At 46.1% G+C, this 21,683-nt stretch overlaps 1 protein-coding gene across 1 annotated transcript in view; it reads right to left on the bottom strand.

The window, feature by feature from the left end:
• Window positions 1-506: 506 nt before the first annotated feature.
• The window catches only part of LOC135829291 (leucine-rich repeat-containing protein 15-like), a 31,042-nt gene continuing 9,865 nt past the window's right edge, over window positions 507-21,683 (bottom strand). The window contains exons 4-11 of the mRNA XM_065341694.1: window positions 17,892-17,963; window positions 16,929-17,000; window positions 16,306-16,377; window positions 15,664-15,735; window positions 6,916-6,987; window positions 2,417-2,488; window positions 1,705-1,835; window positions 507-814 (exon numbers count right to left, since the gene is read on the bottom strand). Coding sequence (XP_065197766.1) covers window positions 507-814; window positions 1,705-1,835; window positions 2,417-2,488; window positions 6,916-6,987; window positions 15,664-15,735; window positions 16,306-16,377; window positions 16,929-17,000; window positions 17,892-17,963 — 871 coding nt within the window. The remainder of the gene's footprint in view (window positions 815-1,704; window positions 1,836-2,416; window positions 2,489-6,915; window positions 6,988-15,663; window positions 15,736-16,305; window positions 16,378-16,928; window positions 17,001-17,891; window positions 17,964-21,683) is intronic.

Here is a 21,683-nt window from a genome sequence, read left to right as displayed (position 1 = left end):
GGAGCCAGCCAACTTTGAGCGAAATCGGAAATTTGGTCATGTCAGGTGATATGTGCTCGTCACAAACATTAACTCTTAAAATTGATGTCTGTGGTGCCTCCTTTTCAGCATGGTTCGTATATCGGCTTACTTTAAGCCGATAGCTGTACTGATGATGCATATATCGCCGAACAAGCTTGATGCCTACAGCATTTGGTTATTGCGCTCCTCCAAATTTGTCTCGTTGAGCACTCTCGGTCGGATGCTCTAGTGCTGCCTCATTATGCAGCGCTAACTTCTTTTTGTTGTTGGGACACTCTGACGGTAGAGCAACGAGCCAACTTTGGTGTGGTTTTTGGTGCTTCCTTTGCGCCATGGCCCGTATTTAAAGCTCGGAGATGTAGTGATGAGGGCTATTCGGCCGAAACAGCTTGCTTGCTGTCTGCAGCATTAGGTGGAAAAGCGCATGTATGCTGTTCCCCCCTATGTCAGTATAAACCAAGCCATGTCAGAGATAAAATTTCATATCAGAGCAACTCACGGGTTTTAAATGGTGAGGATCGTGATCGGCAATATTTGATGCTACCACCCGGAACCAAGCCATAAGCAGCTAAGGAGTAAGTCGCATCCGTGCCCATATCTGTGATATCGAGAATGCCATTGATGTTGCTTGTGCATGTTGTGTTTCTCGCTCCGGGGGACGAAACACCAGCCAGGTGAGTGCGCGTGTAGTCAACACACCACTTGCTGATGCCACTGGAATTGCTCAAAGAGACATTAACACTGACACTGGTATTGGTTATCTGCGTTGCGGTGAAGTTCACTTGGATTAGATCTGCAGGACGAAAAGAAATGCATGACAATATAGATTTTACCTGTGCATGTTAGTAATTTTTCAATCTAATACATGAAATGTATTGAAGGAATTCCAACTGTTTTGTTATCAAATCTCCAGGAATCTAGATTATCTTACTACGACTCGCTGATTTTGGTCTTGTTTTGGAAACGAATGACCGTCGTCGATTTACTTCTGAAGTAGTTTACAGCTGGCTTGTGGATGCAGGTAATGGGATTTCGGTCTATGACCATTTTCGGATGGGTCTGATCTAATGGCCTCCCACCTCCCACCGCTTGGGAGCTGCATCTGCGCCTTGATCTTAGAGGGTGGTGACGCTCCTACGGATGCGTTAAACTCGCCTTACAGCCGAGTCTCAGACTCTTGATTTTTTTTAATTGTGGAGTTTCTTTTGTTTGGAAGCTGGGAACACATGTGTCACTTCTATGCCCTAAGATTCTCGCTGGTGAACCTAGCGGAGCCTGTTGTGATTCCAATTCTCCTAAACATTGACGAACACCGGAAACCACTTCTTCAATGTCCAATCACCATGTCTGACTGTAGAAACATGGAGGGGTTGGTCGGTGGAGCGTCTGGTACCTCACCATTACTGCTGCCCAGTGCAGCCCCTACTCAGTACCTGTTTGTTTTTGTCCAAATAATTATTTATTTTACGAGTTGGGTTTGTGAATAATAGTAAAAAAATAACAAAATAAAAAGGGAAAGCGCCTCCTTCATCAACCATTTGGTCCTCTACAGTGTGTAGTACAATATCGGTACTTTACTCCTCCCTGGCCCTCTTCACAACAAGATGAAAGTGCAATGTTAGAATGTCAACGTTTGAACACAGTCATAAGGAGGGGGGAATTGGCAGAAAAGATAAAACTCACTATTGTTGACATAGGTGAAAACATTCTGGTCAACGGTTGAGTAACCAGTCAGCTCCTTAGTACTGAGTGGCAGTACAAACGCAAAGCTACACAAGTCCTCTGAAAGCGTGAGCTGATTGTTGTCAAGCCTCCTGAGAGATAAGAATAACACATGCCAGGAACAAAGAAAAATCTTGTGCCACGACCAACCGTAGCAAAAGAAGGGGAATGGTTTGAAAAGAATGAATAGCAAGCCCAGGTGTCTCAAGACCCTCGACACCGCAAATCTTGACGATGATAACTAATCACATTCCATGGCAAGCAATCTTGTGATGTAAATGTTTTTGGTGCACGGAAGTGTCACAGTAGCGGAGACCTCAGGTCGTCGGAGATGCTCCAGTTTCACAACCACAGTTGCGTCTGCAGCCACCTCTGCCATGCAGCACTAGTATTCTGTTTTCGACGTTCGTGGTTCCTCCTTGAAAATTCAAATAAAAAAATCAAATCAACTGCACGGAACGCGACACGAACCAAGGCACACACATGGCACACCTGGTAATAGAGCACCCATTACTTTGCTATAATATTACAAGTATGCTAGAAGAGTCGGGAGTCCTTTGAGTCCAGCGACATGTCTGAAATGAACAAACGCTCGACTTACGTGGGCACCAAGCTTTTGGTCCCCCCCCCCACCTCCCCCCCCCCCCCCCCTGCAGACATTTCTTTCACTTACATAGCGACAATATTAGTTAAATTGTCAAAAATCCCGATAGGCAATGAGGTGAACTTGTTGTCGAACAATATCCTAACAGGAAAAGAACACGGAAGCAAAACATTGTCCACACCCATTTTCGTGCATACAAACCGAAAGTCTATGAAAAGTGAAACCTTGTAACTACAGCAAACAGGTGTAACATGTTTTCGAATTAAACCTATAAAGCAAGGCTTCTATAGAAAGCATACCGTATTTCCACAAATAGTAGGCCGGTCTACTATTTTTTCAACCTCGTCCTAACCCGGCCTTATAATCGAGGACGGTCTTGTATTCGAGGACGGTCTTTTATTCTTTCAACCCAGTTTGACCCCGGTCTTCTATTTCTCGCCACACAGTTTTACCCCAGTTCTTCCATTTTCTTCTACACAGTTTGAGCACGGTCTTCTATTTTTCCCCACAGTTTGAGCACGGTCTTCTATTTGTAACACAAGAACAAAGATTCATTTAGTAGGCCCGGTCTTCTAATCGGAGACGGTCTTTTTGTTTTTCAATCGCCTCCTGCCCCGGCCTTGTATACGAGGAAGGCGTTGTATACGAGGACGGCCTTTTATTTGCGGAAATACGGTATAATATTTAGGTGGTAGATGTTGGTTTATGCAATTGCTACTAATGAACTACACATGTACATGTACTTGGGTTTTATGCACAGCTCAAGAGTCGTCCACCTTCCAGTTCCAGCCTTCTCAGGCTCTTTGGGGGCAATCCTTCTTTACTGAGTACGTTCACGGAGCGAAAAGATTTCGGAGTGCGACAGTGGGTATAAGATGCGCCAAAGGTTTGCAACTTATCCGTTTGTTTGCAAGATACTTGTGATTCAGGACGTGCAACAATTTGCATAACACTGACTGATGTGATACTGACATTGAACGAGCCGATGCTTAGCTGCATCACGTTTAGATTGCGCAAGCCAACCGCCTTCCAACTCGGAGGGTTCAAACTTATGGAAGAACGTGAAAAAGCGGAAGGTGAGCGCACTTAACCCTCATTCCGGGTTGTTGTTGTTGTTGTTTGTGTTGTTGTTGTTTTGAATTTTTTTGAATTCTTTATTCTCACGATGGCACCATCGCCAATAAGAGATAAGTTTATGAGAAGGTGGGATGCTGTGGGTGGGGCTGTGGGTTATGCAGTTGGAAAGTGATTTACATCACATTGAATTTTACAAGTGTGGGAGAGGGTGAGCGCTGCAGGACCAGATCCAGCAGTGAGCAGATTTCTTGTTTGAAAGCAGGTCGGGAGGAGACGTCACGAATGCTAGCAGGAAGGGCATTGTAGTATTGTAGGGACTTGTACAGTGGGGAGTCTTTACATCGGTCGGTTCTGGAGGGTGGGAGGTGCCAAGCGCGTGCGTATCGAAGGCTATACTGGGCCGTAACTTGAGACGGGGTGTTGAGCATGCGTAGTTGTTGTTGTTGTTGTTGTTGTTGTTGTTGTTGTTGTTTGTTGTTGTCGTTGTCGTTGTCGTTGTTTCAAATCTTTATTCTCACGATAGCCAGTGGCCAATAAGAGATAATAGTGTAAGAAAGGAGAAAGAGTGAGGAAGAATTGGGTGCGCAGGGCCTAGGGGTTAATGACTACTTAAGTGTACGGGCAGGGGTTGTTGTTGTTGTTGTTGTTGTTGTTGTTGTTGTTGTTGTTGTTGTTGTTGTTGTTGTTGTTGTTGTTGTTGTTGTTGTTGTTGTTGTTGTTGTTGTTGTTGTTGTTGTTGTTGTTGTTTTTTTTTTTTTTTTTTTTTTTTTTGAATTCTTTTATTCTCACGATGGCCTGTGGCCAATAAGAGAAAAATAATTACAGGCACGGGGATCAGATACAGAGAGATCAAGGTTTAGCTGCTTGCTGAGGCAGTAGCGATGGCAATACTAATTGGGAGTTAATCACGTAGGCTGGGCGCAATAGAGCTATAAATGTGCTGAGCAATGTGAGCAAGTACATACGGAAGAGATGACAAGTGGTAGGATGTTTGCTTTGAAATCTCGTCTGGGGTTGATTTGCCGGATGCTGGGTGGGATGCTATTAAAGAGATCAAGAGAAGCATAGATGGGGGAGTCTCTTAGCCGGTTTGTACGTGTTGTGGGTAGCTCAAAGGTTCGGGGGAACCTGAGCGTGCGAATGGGTTGTATTCGGGGTAGGTGAATTGCAAGAAGGTGTGGTGGTGCATATCTATGATGCAGGCTGTGTGCAAGAAGGATATGGGAGAGGGTACGGCGGCTGCTGAGTGATGGCCATTTGAGTCGGTGCAGCAGCACGGAGTGGGTTCTGTGTTCAAAGAGGGGGAGATGCAAACAGAGGCGAGCAGCGCGCCGTTGGATGCGCTCAAGCCGGTCGTTCAGGGTTGCGGGGAGGGGTGAGAGGACAGTGCAAGCATACTCAAGAATAGGGCGGATGTAGGTTAGATAGATGGAGGAGAGAGCAGAAGTGTTTAAGGAATTGCGTAGTTGTTGTTGTTGTTGTTGTTGTTGTTGTTGTTGTTGTTGTTGTTGTTGTTGTTGTTGTTGTTGTTGTTGTTGTTGTTGTTGTTGTTGTTGTTGTTGTTGTTGTTGTTGTTGTTGTTGTTGTTGTTGTTGTTGTTGTTGTTGTTGTTGTTGTTGTTGTTGTTGTTGTTGTTGTTGTTGTTGTTGTTGTTGTTGTTGTTGTTGTTGTTGTTGTTGTTACTTTATTTTGTGAGGTGCAATGGACCTCAGAGGTATGACTTTTGAAATATTTTTACTTTACTCTATCACATCTACCTGAAACTTCATGTATTCCTCAACAACACAATAACCGAGATAAATAAATAGTCTGGGTGAGAGGTTCATGATGGAGTTTACTTCTATTACGGAAAATGCGAGCGGGGTCCAAATGGACCACAGTAAAATGGAACACAGCGAAGTGCAACAATTGCGATAGTTTTGGTATTTATCTTCATGGTCACCGAATGCATGGATGACATCCACTGACGTATGAGGCCCTACAAGAAAATGTTCTTCTACAGCCATAATCCCTCATTCCTTGTTTTTTTCCTACGTTCCCAGTATATTGGGGTCCTTTTGTACTCCAGGAACGTTTTTGGGTGGTATTCTTGCAAACTTGCAAATAATCCCGAAAAACTTCAGAGCTGTCAACAAATGCAGTTTGGCCAAAGCACTGGTCTATAGGAGAACTGTCACCAAAAATTTGCTTTGTCTTATCTTGTAGTTCTTTGGCTCCTGATCACGATGGTGTTATTCGTTTTTCTCTGCGATGACTGGAAGTGGGTGAAAACTTGAAAAGAAGGTGCCCAAAATTGTCCCGAAGTACCGAGTGACGTCACGCCAGATTTGACCTCCACGCGTACATTCATCGTCAAAAACGAAGTCCAGCCCGTGTGCTGGTCGATCGAGCCAACTGTTCGATGTACCAGATGTACGGCGCACGCTTGCCTTCTGAACTCGGACACTCGATGTGTACGTTGTACACAATGAGAACGCCAAAAAGGGACAAAATAAAGAAAAGTCGACAGCAGTTTGTCGCACTGGTACTTCCTCCACGAAGCTCCAGCTCTTTGTTTTATTTGTGATTACGAAGGAGTCGAAGGATGTTTGTTTGCTGCTAGTGTGACACACATACCTCGTACTTGAAAATTATGTCGTTGTATCGAAGGTGGCGGTGTTGCCCACCCGGTTCTGAAATGAAAGACGTCAGAGTTTGTCATCTGCATCTTCAGCAACATCGCCAGATGAATCGCCTTCACGTACCTACATCGCGTTCCTTTGGGGCTCGGGTTGGTGGTGTTATCGCCAGCCGGAGGAGTACTGTTTTCTGCATACGCACTCATCATCGTGTTGTTCCTCACACGACAAGTTCAAAACAACAACGACTTCCGTGCTCACAAAATAAAACTTACTTAGATACTCGCGGAAGAAGTCAAAAAGGTGAAAGCTCAGCTGCTTTTTACTTTGATTTGGCTGTGTAGCTGCACGTGGGTCTCTGCCTCTTTGGCATTCTCCTTCGGTACGACGTACCCATCTGTGTTACAGTTCAAAAGGCACACGTGCACCGTACATTGGAACAGCTAGCTCGATCGACCAGCACACGGGCTGGACTTCGTTTCTGACGACGAATGTACGCGTGGAGGTCAAGTCCGGCGTGACGTCACTCGGTACTTCGGGACAATTTTGGGCAACTTCTTTTCAAGGTTTCACCCACTTCCAGCCATCGCAGAGAAAAACGGATAAACCCATCGTGATCAGGAGCCAAAGAACTACAAGATAAGACAAAGAAATGTTTTGGTGACAGTTCCCCTTTAAGGTAACACAGCAAAACCAACACATAAAATGGAGATTTTGCAAGAATACCACCCAAAATAATCCTGGGGTACAAAAGGACCCCAATACACTGGGAAGGTAGGAAAAAAGTCGACATTATGAGGACGAGCCAAATAGCAGAGAGAAACAAGAATGTTAGGTATGACGAGCGCTTGCTTTTACGTCTGAAATACTTACAGATCTTCAAGGCTTGATAGGCCGTTGAAAATGCCTACAGGCAGGCTGGCAAGATAGTTGTGGCCAAGGTGTCTATGGCATAAATAACAGCGACAGACAGGTTACCTTACAAAGGACACCACTAGTGCCAGCGGGTTCAAAATTACTGATGTTCGCAGATGACAAGACAGTCTACTCTAGTGATCCGTCGAACGCGCGTTCCGAAGCCAAGTTGTCATCGGCACTGGAGATACTAAACAACCACCTTGGCTCCCTTGGCCTGCAGATAAATACCGACAAAACCGTTGTCATGCAAATCCATCCCAAACGCGCCACAGGGAGTCAGCAACAACAACAAGGGCAACAACTGCAAATCACCTTGTCAAATGTTACGCTAGGGGAAGTGGAAAGCACCAGATGCCTAGGAGTCGTTGTTGACAATACGCTGTCCTTTGACCAACACATTAACAATGTCGTCCGGAAAGCCTCACGGAAGATCGGTATACTGCGCCGATCTTTCCGCCAGATGAACCTGTTTGCCCGCCGTACTTTCGTTGTCGGTGTTATCCAGCCTGATCTAGAATATGCTCTCCCTGTATACCTTTCGTTTATATCCGCTAAAAATAGAAACAAGCTAGCCTCACTCCACCGGCGCGCTGTACGAGTTGCTTGTGGCGCATCACCCCAAGCTAATATCACGCCACTTGTTCACCACCTCAATGTTTCCTCTTTCCAATATCGATCAGTATTTTTGTTCCTTGTATTCATTTTCCACTGTTACTGTATTAAGGCGGCTGTTTGCTTGCAGGCCCTCTTTCCCATCTGTACGTCTACCCTAACTACTGGCGGCTCAACAACAGAACTCATAGCATGAGTGTCAATCGCTATAGATCTATGTCTGGCTTTATGTCCTTTTCAAGTAAATCGGCTCTTGTTTGGAATTATTTACCAGACAACCTGAAGTCCTGCACTACTATCGCAGATTTCCGCGTCAAATTGGCTATTTGGCTAAAAGCCAGCTTCACTCTTAATTAATCATTGTTGTGATTTGCTTTCAAGCAATGCGCATAATCAGTAAATTGATGTTGCTGTTTTTTTGGTTCTTGTTTTTTGTTTTTTTTTGGTTTCCCGTTCTCGGGGCCTTCTATTCGGTACTTCTTGTAGATGTACTTCTGTACTGTTGAGCTATGCGAATTCAAATAAAAAATTAAATTAAAAAATAATAAGTGCCTCTCCGACATAGGCTAGGCCTTGACGGATTCTGCTAGCATAATTTTTCGCATAATTCCTACCAAAATCGAATAATCGCATAATTCGAGGCAAATTGCATACGAATCGCATAAAATTGTAATAATCCGCCTGTTCGCATCAAATTCCATACAGTTGTACATGTTCCACAAGTACAAGTACAAGTAGATGCACTAGGAAGTTGTAGGTTTACGACTCCCTTGATAACATGTCCAGTCCACTACAATCAGTGATGGTCGTAGGTAGGTCGGACGGTGCGTTGACCCCGTTGAACTTTGGCTACTACAGTACAATGCCCTCTACAAAAAAATTCCTCTGTTATTTTGCACAGAACCATTATGCATTAGCAGCATATGTGAGCATAATGCGGCATAATATGATAACTTTTAGCATAAAAATAGCATAATTCTGCAATTTTTTTTTCAGCAATGCGAAAAGCATAATTTCACGAAAATATTAGCATAATCCGTCAAGGCCTATTCTCGACATCATTTTCTTCTCAGAAAACGCCAAGCTCTTCCGCCAGGTTTGGAGCAGAGCAGCCTCGGCCTCGTAGGTCCACGGACTCATCTCGAAAAAAAGAGGGAACAAAACAAACCTTGAAGAGACGATTGTCGAATGACTGCTCAACTCAAGCAACTGGCTTGAAACTAGTTTTACTTGAAAGACACTGTTTTTCCGCCAAGCGTCACTCCCACAGTAGTAGAATTTTTCGAGTGCGGATGCAGTTTTAGGAGCTCCGCTCCTATCAGCCTTTCCGAGTCTGTAACTGTAACCTACAGGAGCTGTGACTTGTACTGCGGACTATGGCCACCAATGAGCATGTCGACCTGGCCCTTCTGACGTTCGACTGTCTACAAAACCTGGCCACCCGGACTGGCATCCCGAAAGCGGACTCGTCACGACTGCTTTGGCCGCATTGTCCTCGACAATAATGGACCTGAATAAAGAAATAGTGGCAATTAGGGTGGGAAGAGATGATGAAATTGCTTCCTTGAAGCTTGAAATTCAACAGCTGAGGCGGGAAATGGCTGACCTGCGAGATACTAGCGTACACACACAGCACGCCATGCCACACCAGTACAGCGACGTAGTACTAGGAACCGCCACACAAACTGCAAGTGCACGTGCGAGGCTCAGCACCACAACGGGCAGGTCTGTACAAACGTAGGGTACACACGCCGGCAGTGGCAGCCTGCCAGGAGAAACGCGTGTGCCACAACCCAACACTACTACAAGTCGTAGTTCCAGCCCCGCAGCAGGCGTGCATGCATCCCGTAGGTCCAGCACTACTACAAGTCGTAGCTCCAGCCCCGCAGCAGGCCTGGATGCATCCCGTAGGTCCACCGATACTGAACAACAAGTACATGAATGGCAGGAACACCAGGGCAGACGCACTCGAGCCGCCCAGAGACAAAGGCACGCGGCAGATACTAGTAGTCAGTCCCAGCTAGCTCAAAGCATAACAAGGCGGGTGGAAACATCCCGCTACACCAAGCCGGCTCGTGATAGCGAGCCGGCAGTAGACCTCACGGCATCACCCCGGGCCAAACGCAAAGTGTTTTACGTTGGCAACGTGCAGCCACACTGCTCCGCATCATCAATTGCTGAATGGTCCTCTGCCCGAGGAGTGCAGATTCAGGAAGGTGTCATATTTGCATCCAAGCACTTCAGAACTGCCTACGCATGGGTGACCGTCGAGGCAGCTGATGAGAACACAGTCGGTGACAAAGGGTTCTGGCCGGATGCTTTTTCGCACACGGTTAGGCCCTGGCGTTTTGCCGCGGACAGTTTTGACACCAGCAATGCCAACCAGGCAAACAACGTCCTCTCCTCAGGCTCAGCATGATGGCGCGACCACAGCTGAATCCACTGGCTCGGCCCTACTTCCCCCCTTGCCAGGGTAAACTGACCTTGCTTTCCGTAAATTGCCGCTCAATCGTTAACAAATCTGCCGAACTGTCTGTCATTGCTGATTTCAACAAACCTGATGTCATCTGTCTAAATGAAACATGGCTAAATCCAAGCATAGCGCTCACCATCTCCGGTTATACCACATTTCGTCGCGACCGACCACCTCATGATAACAAATCCGGTACGGCAACCAGAGGATATGGTGGAGTTGCGATTCTTGTCCGGCGAAATCGCTTCGGAAGAGTCCAAGTTCGCGACGACCTTGCTCGTCCGACCTGTGAATCCGTATGGGTTGAGCTTCACCCAATCTTAGGCTCCCCGACACCCATCCTCGTCTGCTGTACCTACCGTCCGCCCTCAGTCAAAACCACGGAAATAGACCACTTCTGTGATATGCTAGCTAGTGCTTTGGTAACCGTTCCCATGTCATCGTACCATGTCATAATGGCTGGGGACTTCAACAGTAAGCACAAACGGTGGTGCCCATCGGATTTAACGTGTCCTGCTGGGGCGGCACTTTTTCGCACCCTTACCTGCTTCGGTTTGGATCAGCTGGTGCAGAGTCCAACGCACACAACATCTTCCGGAACACAGTCATGCCTAGACCTTGTCTTCACGAACCAACCCCTGCTGGCGACGGACGTTCACACAGCTTGCGCTCTTGGCTCCTCGGACCATCTCATGGTTTCATGCCAGTTCGCCGTCTCATTGCCCTCGGATCCAGACCTGCCACTTCCTTCTCGCAAACCGTTCCCATATCGCTTCCGTCGAGTTCCCTCTCAGTGCTGGGACTCTATGAACGCTGATTTCTCCTGCCACGACTGGTCGTTTCTGCGACCAGAAGGCTCTCCAACTGTTGACGCCGCGGTAGATCACTTTGCAGCCGTCCTTGAACGAGGGTTCCAACAGCACCTCTCTAACTTTGCTATCGGCTACAACAACCGGAAACATTCCAACCCAACATCCTCGACATCTAGTCCCCCATCGGTGACACGGTCCCTCGTATCTGAAGTGAAGCGCAAGCGTGATCTTTTCAGCATCTACAAGAAATTCCCAACGCCGGTTAACCGGGAGGCTTACCGAGTTCAACGCAACTTCGTCAAGCACCTTTCTCGTACCTCACACCGCTCCTTTCTAAACTCTCTTTCTGCAACACTCTCCTCCCCCGATCGCCCATCACTCCACCAATTCATTCGCAACCAGTGCCGCGGGACCTCCCGCGCGCCAATCCAGTACCTGACGGACTCCAATGGCAACCGCCAGCACGATGTGAAGGCGATTGCAGACACACTGAACAAGCAGTTTGTTTCATCCGGCATTCCGGAAGATCCGAATTGGGTCATTCCATCGCTGTCCCCAGCCCCTGAACTTAGCGCACCACTCACACGCGTCGTTACCACGACTGCTACCGTCTGTAAGCACCTCAAACTCCTGAAGAATTGTAAGTCCCCTGGCGAAGATGGCATACCCAATGAGGTTCTCAAATGGCTTGCGCCATCTCTGTCCTATCCCTTGTGCCTGCTCTTTAACATGTCATATCGTACAGGAGTATTTCCGTCCGTCTGGAAATCTGCTGTTATCGTCCCGATCTATAAGAAAGGCCAACGCTCTCAGGCTGGCAACTACAGACCAATCTCTCTCCTTCCCGCTGTGTCCAAGGTCTGTGAACGTATTTTCTTTGAGTCTCTGTACTGCCACGTCACCCCAGCGCTTTCACCATCTCAATCCGGTTTCTGCCGTGGAGACTCCACAACTTTCCAACTAACACGTCTAGTACAAGACATCTACACCCAGCGGAACCTCAGGCGGCATGTTGGCATCGTGTTCTTTGACCTAGCGAAAGCTTTCGACACCGTCTGGCATCGTGGTCTGCTTGCAAAGCTAGAGTCCGTCTTCTTGGTACACGGTCCAGCCCTGCAATGGCTCTCATCCTATCTTTCCTGCCGCCACCAGACTGTCAGAGTATCTACCTCCCTATCAGACCCATTACTAGTCGTGTCTGGGGTACCCCAGGGGTCCATACTTGGGCCGCTCCTATTTCTACTGTACGTTAATGACTTGCCAGCCCTTGTACCAAATGTAAGTCTTTTTGCTGACGACACTGCTCTGATGTGCTCCGACAGCTCGGCAGACAACCTCACGGCCTCCATGCAGTCCGGGGTCAACGCTACAGTAACATGGATGGAAACCTGGAAACTGAAGCCTAACCTCGCCAAAACCGAGGCCATGTTCTTCTCTCCCTCGCCCCCCACTCAACTTCTGTATTTTCCTGGTCTAAATAGTACACCTGTTAAAGTTGTTAACGAGCACAAGCACCTGGGCGTTATTCTCGACCGCCAACTCTCCTGGTCTCCACAAGTCCAGTCTGTGTGCAAGCGTGCGAGTGCGTCCTTAGGTATGCTACAACCCCACTGCCAACACTTGAATGATAACTGCAGAGAATTGTTCTTTAAGTCGTACATTTTGCCTATATTTGACTATTGCGATATAGCTTGGTGCGGGTTGTCTCAGACTTTACTCCACAGACTGGAGGTACATCAACGCTTGCTTCTGAAAATTCTGTTTCGAAAAGACCAAACATTTGCCTCCCTTTGTCTTTATAAACTTGCTTCCACGCACCCTCTTCTTGCCCGACATCAGCAGCATCTTTGTATCCTTGTGCAAAAAATCTTCCTAGCCCAAGTCCCGAAACATATTGCCAAGTACAACTGGTTTGTTACCACTAGACCAACACGCAATGCCTTATCACTGCCCCGAGCTAGTTCCTCTCTGTTTTTGAAATCCCCTTTCTTCTCAGCATACTCCCTTTGGTCTAACCTGCCTACTAGCATTAAGACATGCCAGGATATCAGGAAATTCACAGTCCAGCTTTCCACACTGTCTCATCCGAAGTGATCCCATGTATTATTAATGTGCCTCCCTTTCTTTTTCTCTCCCTATCTCCTTTCCCTCTCTGACAGCATCTTTCTTTTTTTTCCCTTTTAGCTTGCCGTGGTTGGCTATCACCTGACCTCTCATGTTTATTGGCAGTCTTCGGACGGGCCAGGAGATGTTGAATAAATAAATAAATAAATAAATAAAATCAGCGGCAACGCAGCCGATTTCCCCACGTCCGACGCAGCAGCCTCTGACGCTCATACTTCCCGCGTTTGCGTCAGTTGCCATGGAAAAGCTCATGATTCTGAAGCTGACGCCGCATTTTTGCCGTAGTGTGACCGAGGCCTTAACGATCATATCCTGTAGCGTACCTTCCCCCATATTCTTGTCCTACATTATTCCATCATGCACGGTCCGCACTCCCATTGCTGCATACAGGAGTGAGACGACGTATTTATACACATAGGTCTACGGTACAACCTTTCTTGCACCAGCCTTTTTCCAGGCTGACCATTCCTTGGGGAGGAAGAGTAGTCAGGCTGTGTTTACATGAAGCGTTTCAACCTGGGTTGAGTTCAGCCCGGGTCAGATTTCAACCCGCCATGTGCACAAAATGAATGGCGCGTTTACATGACGCATTGCGCTTGACCCGGGTGGAAATTTCGCCCCGGGTTGATTTCAACCCTCCCCCCAATTGGATTTCATCCCGGGTCAAGAAATCGTACAAACGTACTTCTGTGCGTATCTCGCGCCAGGTTTGAACGGCACTGGAGATGCAAATTTCATGCGAACGGATTCACGTGACCATACAGGACTGTAAAAGTGGACTTTTGGCGGCATATCAGTATTTGACCCGGGTCAACTGTCTTCATGTAAACGCTCACCTTTTTTGTCTATCGTACAGACTTTCAACCCGGGCTGAACTCGACCCGGATTGAAATTTCTCATGTAAACACAGCCTTTAGGTTCTCTCTTGGTCTGCCGACCGCCATTGCTTGCCAATATTTCAAGTTTTCCTGTTTCCAGTTTGTAATTATAACGGAATCATGTGGTAGCTGACTCGTAGTGTGATGTGGAGGCTGAACGCGGACTTAGTCTGCGGACGTCGTAGAACACGTGGTGTTCTAGGTGCACCAGATCTCTAAAATTCCTAAAACCGGCTAAGAGAATGTCCAAATTCGGCCAAATTATGAGCCTCAAGGTCATAATTCGGCTCAAAGCAGTACTTGAGGTCACCGATTGCGGTATACATGACATTGTATACTTACATGTACACGTGTAATGGGTAGCCGAGTGGTAGGCGCGTTGCAATCAACAAGAATTACTTTTATTCTACTTTCAGGTACACACCTGAGATATAATTGTTAGTGAAAGAAGAAGCGGCAAAATAAATAACTTTCTCTCCGGTGCTCACCTAGAGGTTGAATCCTTCTTCTTCGAGTTAGCTTTCATTGCTATCTAATCTAATCTAATCTAATTAAAACAGAAAAAACGCAGCTGCTTTTATGCAGCAGACGCCGTACGCTTATATGCGGAGATACACTAACTATACATCATGCAAAGCTCCATATTAGTTCCGTACTACTTCCGTATTGGTCGGGCAGGGATACTACACACGTATATTATTTTTACACGTAGATTATTTTTTACACGTATATTATTTTTACATGCACGCTGTATCGGAACTAAACATCATTTTCGGCGAATTCAGTTCGAATTATGTAAAATCGCCGCTATCATCGGCGATTCCTTGACAGTAGCCCTTTCCCAAAGGTGCTCGCCCTTTTTTTCGCCCCTTTTGACCCTTTTTGGAAAAGCCCGTTTCTTTTGCCGTTTATTGCGTTTTTTGGTGAATATCGCCCTTTTTGAGCTTTTTTAGCTGAAAAAGTGCCCTAATTTGTTTGCTCGTGCATACGATCACAGTTTCCGAGTGCTCGATATCGCGATGGGCCTTGGCACGACGCTTTTTTGGGGGGTAACAAGTTGGTGAAGCTTGTACCCGGTGTACACAATGCTGTAAAAAGTGGGGTTTTTGAACTTTACTTCCTGGTTTGCCTTTCTAGGACCCATAAATGGAAGAGTACGTATTCATTTCTCATCTTGGGTTCATATCTAAACATGTATCATGGCTATGCTTCACTGAAAAAAGAGCACTTTTGGCCTGTTTTCCCTGAAAAGAGCACTTTTTCAGCATATTTTGAAGGACGCGAAAAGCACTAAGTGCGAATTAAAAGAGCTACTTGACAGCCATTGATTTCGGGGTCTTTTCCTGCGGGCCGATTCGAAAATTCCTAATGTCGCAGTCACCTTTTGCAGTAAAATGGTTACAGAAATTGTAATTGCATCGATTTTCGGCAAATTTAGTGCAAAAATTGCATATTCGGCGAAAAGATCGATGATTTCTTCAAATGTAGAAAGGTAAAAGACATTTGGATACGAGTAAACTCAACATCCTGTCTTATGAATTGTTCGTGATGCCATATGTAGGCTGAAAGCTAACTCTTTTGATTTGATAGAGCTCAGAAATATACTTGGTATTACGGTAATATGGGGTTGCCTGGATCTGGAAAGACCGCGTTAGGAGAGCTAAGTGGTATGGCAAAAAGTGGTGACAAATTTCCTCTATCATCCTTCGAAACCAAAATTCTCAACGAAACGATTTCTTGGCAAAGCACATATTTTGCGTGTCAATGCTGTAATTAGAGTTCTGCTCAGGAACATCAGCCTTACAGGAATTCCAGGTTGCTCAAACCATCGAATATATTGCGGGGCAAGGAGGTGATGCGATTCGCCCATATCCACCTGGATGAAAACAAAACAAGAGAATGACATAGTCAAATGCTTTTACACAGCTGTTTTGTACCTCCTCTCGGATATTACCTCCTTCAACAACGTTTTCCCAGATCGCCTGTATGCACCCCGTGACCTGCTGAACACGTGGCCGCGATCTGAATCCGGTGTGAGCGTAGGCAAGGGTGGGGGGGGGGCGGTGCTTTGGGTGCCGAAGCACCCCCTCAAAAAGTTCAATCTTGAGTCGCAGCTGATTAACACTGACAGGCTGCTGGTTGCGTACTGGAGATATGTTAGAGAAAGCTATCAGGTCGTTGAATGTCTCAGTACCCTGTCAGTTTCGTGCCCTGTTTTATCGAACTTTCTGATTGTTTATAGTCTTGTTACAGTTGCGGATAGTTGCTGTATAACTCGTTCTTATGTGTTTTCTTCTCTTTTTCTATTCTATATTCCCTTACTTTTGCCTTGCATGGGGAGGTACCCGATAACAGTATAAGACAGAGGCTGGACAAGCGATTGTTAGGCAGTTGGATGGAGGTGGGAGGTGGGGGGGGGGGGGGCTTTCAATTCTGAAATACTTACGTAAGTCGAAGGCTTGCTAGAGGTTTGAAAACGCCTGCAGGCAGGCTAGTAATCCTGTTGACGTGAATGTACCTGTGGCAGAAATGAGAGTGATATACATGTACATTTTCATCTTACAAAGGATGCCGATAGTGCCTGGCTGACTTGAAGGTTTCCCATGTCTAACTGCCTCTGTGGACTATAATTATGGCATGCGATCAAATATCGCACAAACAATTAGCTGGCACAGTTGTCTTTTAAAATACATACCACGAAGAAACACTCTACACTGCCACTGGTACTCAACTATGGACTTCGATAGGAATCGTACATAAAAGGTATTTATTTTCGCGGGTAGTCCAGCGTTTTTCTTCTTTTTTCTTAAAAAAACCTTTTTGGGGGTTTAGGAAACTTCACTGCTCAACTCCAAACTCCACAAACGGTGTCTTCACTGCTATTAATTAAGATTTCTATCACACCAAATTTTCGAGCCTGGCCCATCATCAATGATGTCAGCAATAACCAGCAATAATGAGCCGACAGCAGACCAATAACAATTTTATATGAGGGCCGGGGAATATATTTAGACAGTTGAGTAGGGCAGGAGGTGGGGAAGAGGGTACTTTTAAGTCTGAAATACTTACAGTTCTTTAAGGCTTACTAGGTCTTTGAAAATGCCCACGGGCAGGGTAGAAAGATCGTTGCTTCCAAGGTTTCTATCGCAGACATAAAAGTGGCAGACAGTTATTCTTACAAAGGATGCAACTAGTGCCTCTCTGACGTACGAGTCATTGTACCGAGGTTTCCGCAGTCTCAATGCCCCTGTTTACTGTAGGACATTTGAGCAATAGCCCCGTCAAACAGTTCGCTTGGGCAATTGTTTGCATGCTGCAAATAGCTACTAAAACCTGGTACGGTACTCAACTGTGCACTAAGTCGCATATAAAGTGAATTCATTCTTTGCGACTACACTCTTCCCTTCGGAAACAGACACGATTTATTTACTTTACTTTACTTACTTACACTCAGCGGGGACTTGTGGGTTTGGGGTGGGGGGAGGGGGGAGGGGAGGGGGACGGGAGGGCAGGGGGACTGGGGGAGGGGGGTGTGGCTCCTGGCAATTATCCGAAAAACGGATGGAACTGAAACATGTACGTCTCTTTTTTTCCCTGTACCGTCTGCAGACACTGTTCTAGAGTGAACTGTGAGTAGAAAGCTGCAAACCTTAAATTATGGTCTGCGTGAAAGTGTGATCAACAGCACCATGGGCACCGGGTCGGAACAGGTGTAGTACGTTGACCTCCCACTATCCGCAAACATGCAAGCAAACCTGTCTTGTGAAATTTTCTCGATGCCCTACTTTTAAGTTTTCGCTGAGAGACAACACTTGCCATTCCATGGAGCTCAGATGCATGCTCAGAAGGTGGAGTTGTCTGAATCAAGAAAGTCCGGAATGGGACAGCTAAACGGTATGGCAAAAATGGGTGACAAATTTCCTCAATCATTCTAAGAAACAGAGATTCTCAAACAAAACGACCACATGTCAAAGCTCATATTTGGCGTGTCAATGCCATAGTTAGATTTCTGCTCAGCTATATCATCCTTACAGGTTGGTCAGGCTTCTCAAACCATCGAACTCATTGCCATTCAAGGAGGTGATAGAATTCCTACGTAAATTCCTGGATAGAAACAAAATAAGAGAATGGCATAGCCAAATGCTTTTGTACACACACAAGGCGGACTACTTAGGCTGTAAACATTTCCTATTTGTCGACATAATAAAACTAATAATAACATCGGCAATCAAGTACAGGTGGAATCCTGATAATTCGAGTCACCAAATGCCAGGAAAAAAACTTTTAATTGTCCAAACATGACTGACCCACAACACAATATGTATGTCAAAATGCTCCCATAGGCACGCAGAGTGGTGCTATGGACCTTAGACACAGATTTCACGGATACTGAATTGACCAGCACAGCCTGCTCATGCAAACTGAACTGACCAGTACAGTGTAAAGTGAACTTCGAATTACACTTCGCTAACTTCGAATTATCAGCACAAATCCCACAAATTTTCTATGTAAGTGGAATCCGTGGGATTTCGAATTAACCGGACGTGTCCGGTTCGAGGTTTGAATTATCAGAATTTTTTTGTGGGAAGCGTATGACAGAAATCGGTCCTGGAAAAACTTCTAATTAAGCCGTATGTTCGAATTAAGCCATATTATAATTATCAGGATTCCACCTGTATCACCTATCGGCCAGTCCTAGTTGTCGTGAGTGGTATTTCAATGATGTATTCTCTGTTTTGTCGCGTGGTAGGTCTTTGTTACATCTTGCCGTATTGGAAGCTTTGTAGATACGTAAGTTAGACTCTGAACTTTGTGTTCAGAAGGAGAATGTATTGTCTTTACAGTTGTTTGGCACTGCTCGTCGTGAGGGTGCGAAATAGAGTCGAGTTCGAGTCCTGGTGGTGGCAGTCAATTTTTTCTTCAGACTTTTACCGTTTGTCTCTTTCCCTCAAACCAGTTAATAATAATAATAATAATAATGTGAACTTAGAAGTTGCGACTTCGGCGGTAATAGTCATGAAGTTGATTGTTCCAACTAGGAACACACGCTTCTTGCCGAACTTGACACTTGACTGACTCACGACTGCCATCCGGAGCACACGAGGAGCACGTCGCACCTTCCACTCGGCAAACCTGCAAGAAAGCACCACTCCCTGCTCAATACACGGTGTTTCGTGGAATTCACCCCTCATCAGTTGAGCTTGAGTAGGCTGAGGAAGATTGTGCCTGAAAAGCACCACTTATATACTGCTCTCCAGGCCAAACCATCACCAGGGATACAAACCTACAGACGTGCGACTAGTTGTTGGAGGTGACAGCGTTGCGAATAGCTATACTGGCTCTCAACGTCTGTTTATCACAACTCCATGAGCGACTCTGACTCACGCTGCTACCTGGAGCTTCACGAGGTGCTTGTCGCGCTGGAAACAAAGCGTCTCTGTAAGTTTGTATCCCTGGTGATGGTTTGGCCTGGAGAGCAGTATATAAGTGGTGCTTTTCAGGCACAATCTTCCTCAGCCTACTCAAGCTCAACTGATGAGGGGTGAATTCCACGAAACACCGTGTATTGAGCAGGGAGTGGTGCTTTCTTGCAGGTTTGCCGAGTGGAAGGTGCGACGTGCTCCTCGTGTGCTCCGGATGGCAGTCGTGAGTCAGTCAAGTGTCAAGTTCGGCAAGAAGCGTGTGTTCCTAGTTGGAACAATCAACTTAATAATAATGTGTATCAGCAAAAAAAAAAAAAAAAAAAAAAAAAAAAAAAAAAAAAAGTGAGAACGAATGATAATAATAACAATAATAAACAAGAAGGTGACAAAACACATTTAGGCACAAGGGGCAACAACGTTGCCACACTACACAACAGAACATTATTTGAACAATTTTAGGGTAATAACACTATCTTTCTGGACACACAAATTCGGCTTATGAATGCGCTGACAAACAGCTTCCAAAACTTGTAACTGCAAAAGAGAACCATGACGAGCACGGCACAAAACAGAAAAACAGGATTCAGAATAAGTACGACAACAGTCAGTACTAGAAACCAAAATGATTGTATACTGAAGACTTGTTATTACGAGACGGACGCACACAATCTCGACTCACGCGCACACCCTCACACTCACTCTCACCCTCACTCAGCTCACCTTCTCCCTCACTGTCCGAATCAGAACCTTCTCCGTCATCCACCGCGGTTTGCCCCTCCGCCTCACTTGCATCGTCCTGCGTCTCACCTTCACCACCCACGCCAACCCTGAATGCCGTTGCCTTCACGTCAGTCGTCGTCCTTTCCGATTGTTTCCTTTGTATTTTTTACCGTGAATTCATAGGTCCGGTTGTAATCTGCTGTAGATCTCCGTGGTCTGTCATTTGCTGCTTTGTTTTGTGGATTAGTTGTTGTTGTTGTTGGATGTGAACCTGGTGTTGTTGTTGGATGTGAAGCTGGTGTTGTTGTTGCAGCCATGGTTGTTGGTCTTTCTGTTGAATGCAGCTCTGGTTCCGGTGGGACGAATCGACCGCCGCGGGTGCTCGCGGGTGCTCCCCACCAACGTGGGGTGGGGAGCACCCGCGGCGGTCGATTCGTCCCACCGGAACCAGAGCTGCATTCAACAGAAAGACCAACAACCATGGCTGCAACAACAACACCAGCTTCACATCCAACAACAACACCAGGTTCACATCCAACAACAACAACAACTAATCCACAAAACAAAGCAGCAAATGACAGACCACGGAGATCTACAGCAGATTACAACCGGACCTATGAATTCACGGTAAAAATACAAAGGAAACAATCGGAAAGGACGACGACTGATGTGAAGGCAACGCCATTCAGGGTTGGCGTGGGTGGTGAAGGTGAGACGCAGGACGATGCAAGTGAGGAGGAGGGGCAAACCGCGGTGGATGACGGAGAAGGTTCTGATTCGGACAGTGAGGGAGAAGGTGAGCTGAGTGAGGGTGAGAGTGAGTGTGAGGGTGTGCGCGTGAGTCGAGATTGTGTGCGTCCGTCTCGTAATAACAAGTCTTCAGTATACAATCATTTGGTTTCTAGTGCTGACTGTTGTCGTACTTATTCTGATTCCTGTTTTTCTGTTTTGTGCCGTGCTCGTCATGGTTATCTTTTGCAGTTACAAGTTTTGGAAGCTGTTTGTCAGCGCATTCATAAGCCGAATTTGTGTGTCCAGAAAGATAGTGTTATTACCCTAAAATTGTTCAAATAATGTTCTGTTGTGTAGTGTGGCAACGTTGTTGCCCCTTGTGCCTAAATGTGTTTTGTCACCTTCTTGTTTATTATTGTTATTATTATCATTCGTTCTCACTTTTTTTTTTTTTTTTTTTGCTAATAATAATAATGATAATAATAGCTCGAAGTAGTGGTTGCGACTTCGGCGATGACTTGTAAGAAAGGGTTTGCTCCCCACACCGGAGCTCGCGCTATTCCGCCGACTTTACTTGACACTTGACTGACTCACGACTGCCATCCAGAGCACACGAGAAGTACATCGAACCTTCGACTCGGCAAACCTGCAAGAAAGCACCACTCCCTGCTCAATACACAGTGTTTCGGGGAATTCACCCCTCATCAGTTGAGCTTGAGTAGGGTGAGGAAGATTGTGCCTGAAGAGCACCACTTATATAGTGCTCTCCAGGCACAAACATCACCAGGGATACAAACTTACAGAGACGCTCCGTTTCCAGCGCGACAAACACCTCGTGAACACCAGATAGCAGCGTAAAACAGTGTCGCTCCTGGACGGTGAGACAGACGTCGAGGACCCTCGGTCATTCGCAACGCTGTCACCTCCAAACCAACTAGTGTCAGAGTAG

Source organism: Sycon ciliatum, chromosome 13 (assembly GCF_964019385.1).
Source record: "Sycon ciliatum chromosome 13, ocSycCili1.1, whole genome shotgun sequence".
Taxonomy (NCBI): Eukaryota; Metazoa; Porifera; class Calcarea; order Leucosolenida; family Sycettidae; genus Sycon; species Sycon ciliatum.
The sequence above is the reverse complement of the archived record's forward strand: the minus strand, read 5'-3'. Positions and strand labels throughout refer to the sequence as shown.